Raw genomic sequence first — 4113 nt, 5'->3', positions numbered from 1 at the left:
GTGGTGCGCGCATCTGTGCGTGCGTTATGTGTGTGCGTATGTGTGCGGTGTGTGTGGTGCGTTTGTGGTGTATGTGTGTGTGGTGTCATCTTAAAGTGAGCCGCAGGTCGCCGCTAAAGCTTGTATGGCACTGAGATTGATCTGTGCGCAGTTTAATAAAACATGAACAAAACTAAACATCTATAATTCAACAACGGGAGAGAGGGAGAAACATGTGTCACGTGTCAAACCCTCATTCTAAGACTCTACATCCGTCTCCTTCTTCCCACAATCCTTTGGCTTTATGGATGGGTTGTTTCGTGTGGACTCGATTCGGTCCTTCCGGTTTCACCTCTCACCTCTATTTTTGGTTTCCAGTCTCTCTAAAATGTCTTCTTATCTTATATGTGTTAGCAAGGTGCCAAAAAGGTCATTTCCCCTTGTGGAATCAATGCCTTTGTTGTATGTGTCATTTTATTTTGCAAGAAGAAATGCAAACAACCCAGAATGTTGTTTTTTCTCCTATCCCAGAATGCCAATGTGGTGTAGCCAGACCTTACCCTACAACAGTGTTGCCAACTTGGCGACATTTCAGACCCTCTTACTTGACTTTATTTCTAAAAAGCGACTAGGGACAAATGTAGCGACTTCAGACCGTCAGGGGAAATGCAAGATGAGCGATTGTTTCAAATAATCTTCCCAGAAAAAAAAACCCTGTGAGGATTAGCTGCTCGGTTTCATATCACTCTTTTGGTTTTAGGACTGCCGGTAGTGATGTGCGAGTTACCTCGTTGCGAGCCTGCTGGATGAAGTCACAGCAGTCCTGGATGTGAAGCAGCAGGTCCGCGTCGGGATGATCCAGAATACTGACGGTCTTATAGATGAACAGGTCAGGGAACGCGTTCTCCACCCCGAAGGCCACGTTCAGGATGTGAGACACCTGAAGAGGAGGAAGAGCAGCACACTTTATCTCGATAACCCGGGAGTGAAAGGTGAGGCACGCCTAATCACATTTTCACTTCCTTAATTTTGGCTTTTTGACATCGCCACATCATGTCTGAGACGTCTGCATTCGGGCTGCACTATGTGAAGAGAATATGAAAAATAAGTAGGACTGGGTACTGAATTTAATACTTTTCAGGCACCAATAGAAACGCTTATCTTTCCTTACCCAATTGCATACTAAGGAGTAAATTCATCGCGTCAGTCAAGGGCGTAACTTTGGGTTCAACATTGGGGGGTGGTGGCGGGGGTTGAGATCTTCAACCATTTAGGGAGGTCCCATGACATTTATTGAGAAAGCGGCAGAAAATGAGACTAAAACTTCAGGAAAAGCCAAATGGATATCCCCCCCCCCCCCCCCCCCCCCCCCCCCCCCCCCCCCCCCCCCCCCCGTAATATAACGCAGCATGCTTCTACCAAGATCTAATGTTGGTGACAAAAAAAAAATATCTCACCTTGTGTTTTTTCAGAGTGCCAAAGTCATGTGCAGCATCTTGAGACCTACACACACACACACACACACACACAGAGGCACACAGACAGTTAGTTGGCCATCCAGGTCACAGGGTCATTAATTGGTCACCCTGTCACCCCTGTCACCCCCCACCCCCCTCCCCGTTCCCCCCACGCCTGGGCTCATCTTACCCTCTGCCCTGAGCTGTGGCAGTTAAACGTGACTTGCAGGACCGCGGGGGGTATTTGAAGTATTACTACTTTAAAAACTCTGCAGGAAACAGCTTTCAAACCGAAAGTGTACAGGTCTTGATCAAAATATCCCCACATCCAACGTTTCATACAAAACTTGTTTTTTTCCACTCAAATTTATTCAAACAAGTTTCTGCTGGTTCTCACAGGATTGGGGTTATGTTTACTGTGCTTACTTCTCATTAAGGCACACTTACATCGCTATGTTTTGGTTTTTAAGCGGAGTTTTGAGCCAAAAGCGATCCTTGTGCACACACGTGTTTTAGCTGCAGTAAAAGAACTAATCTCAGCTTAAACTAACACAACCAAACCAAAATATCTCATCAACATTCTCGCATGCTGGACATTAACAAGAGGCAGCGTGCATACTCCGACTGTGGCATGTTCCATGATACATGGTGCAGCTGTCGCCGTGGTCCTGCTACACGTCCTCCGATGCCCTGTTACATCCTGCTGCACTCTGCAGTATCCTGCTATGCCATGAACTACTAAAAACTACTATTTCTAGTCACTGTTCCATTATCTTTTATTGGGACTGTTTTTTGCCACTCTTCATTTCACCCCCCCCCAACCGGTCGTCAGGCACCGCCTACCAAGAGCCTGGGTCTGGGTCTGGGCCTGGGTCTGGGCCTGGGTCTGGCCTGGGTCTGGGTCTGTCCCAGGTTTCTTCCTAAAAGGAAGTTTTTCCTCGCCACTGTCGCACTGTCGCTTGCTCTGGAAGAAACTACTAGACCTGTTGGGTCATTGTAAATTATAGAGTGTGGTCTAGACCTACTCTATCTGTAAAGTGTCTCAAGATAACTCTTGTTATGAATTGATACTATAATAAAATCAAATTAAATTGGTTTCACTAGTTGGATTGCATGCTGGTGGCCTTGCCAAAAGTCTCCGCCCTCCTACAACCGATGGCTGCAGCTGCTTGGACAATGCATCATGTGGGGCTGGCTGCTCACGGATTTCAAAACAGACCATGATGGCGGCTCTTTTAGATACAATCTCGTATTTTAACAAAAACAATTCACCAAAACTTGTTTATGAAACATTTTTAAGCAAGAAATAGGCCGTGCAGTTGCTGAATCTCTCTTCATCAACAAGGTCAGTTAAAAGATTTTTGACAGCTTTTGAGAGGCTGAGCCGGCCGCTACTTATTTGCATAAAGTAGCTGGATTCAACTTTAAGCAAATGAGGAAGATTGTACAAAAGCTTCTGCACACTAGTTTTTTGATATCTCACGAAATTATGCAACTGCCCACGTGACGGTCAGTCACATGACAATGAAGGGTAACTCGCGCCAAAATGCATCTTTTTGTGAGTTTCAAACTTTTTGTTTAAAAGCATATTTAGGATGGAAGATGAACTCAGCATTGACAACTTTGGTTGTGTACACAGAGTTTACTAAAAAGGTTTTCAACAACTCACCGTAGCTGTTTGTTTTCCGGGCGCAGTCCATCTCGCCAGTCGAGGAGGAGAGTAAAGATGTTCCATATGAATGCACGGATAATTTGTTGTTTTCTTGTTAGTGAAACACCATTTTGAACTTGTAGTGCTTCGTATTAGCATGACATTTCCTCCTATGGAGTCCGTTCATCCGCATTCGGAGATCACCTATTTGACTGGGAAAATGGCGGATAGCGTAAACAACCACTGCTAACGAGAGTTGCTCAAAACCGTTTTTTAATGATCTCTGTGTACACAACAATGTTCTCATTGCTGAGTTCATGTGTGGAGCCCCTGTGAGACTCGGAGCAAAGTCTCATGTTGTGTCGAGCCTTCTTAGTGGTTTAAAAATAGGGATTTTGGTGCTATCATAGTAGCGCCCCTAGCTCTCTTATTCAAAAGACCATTTGATCGAAAATGAGAATATGTTAAATCTTAAAAGTGGCGCTTCCATCCTAATTATGCTTTTAAAAACAAAGTTTGACTCAGGTACATTCACAAAAGGACCCTAGGTTGCATTTTGGCGTGAGTTACGCTTTATGTTTTGCCATTTGGACTGTGGAATTTAACAAACAAACGGTGACTGTGAGCCGATTACAGAGCAGTCGCCCTTTCAGCGGCCGTGGCAGTCAAGTTCAACCGACAAAACAGCAAATGTCTCCGGTTTAGGGCTCTGAAACACCGGAGCAGTGTGAACGCAAGGTTTTAAAAACCCAAACGTAGCAATGTAAACGTACCTGAGTCATTACCTTGGACGTACACTTACCCAGCAGCAGGTAGGGCTTGACGATGCCGACCTGCAGGTCCCAGGAAGTGTCGGGGACGTATCCCAGGATCTTCTCCGGGGGGACAGGGTCTTCCACCACAGTGATGGTAGAACCCTTCCAGGTCTCGATGATGCGTCGGCCGCTCAGTGACGTCACGCGGGTGCACTGCTTCCTCAGCCGCGTCCGAGAGAAACTCTGGATCTCTGCAGTCAGGAACTGCATG

The 4113-nt window shown here is 45.9% G+C and overlaps 1 protein-coding gene across 1 annotated transcript; it reads right to left on the bottom strand.

Moving 5' to 3' along the window:
• Positions 1-766: 766 nt before the first annotated feature.
• Positions 767-4113, bottom strand: LOC116678037 (dual specificity protein phosphatase 19; the record flags this gene model as incomplete). The annotated part of the gene is made up of 3 exons (XM_032508139.1): positions 3888-4113; positions 1437-1481; positions 767-919 (listed from the first exon to the last, which is right to left on the bottom strand). Coding segments are annotated over exons 1-3 (423 nt in total), but the record flags the coding sequence as incomplete, so codon positions are not given.

The sequence above is a fragment of the Etheostoma spectabile genome, unplaced genomic scaffold (assembly GCF_008692095.1).
Source record: "Etheostoma spectabile isolate EspeVRDwgs_2016 unplaced genomic scaffold, UIUC_Espe_1.0 scaffold00006376, whole genome shotgun sequence".
NCBI lineage: Eukaryota > Metazoa > Chordata > Actinopteri > Perciformes > Percidae > Etheostoma > Etheostoma spectabile.
The sequence above is the reverse complement of the archived record's forward strand: the minus strand, read 5'-3'. Positions and strand labels throughout refer to the sequence as shown.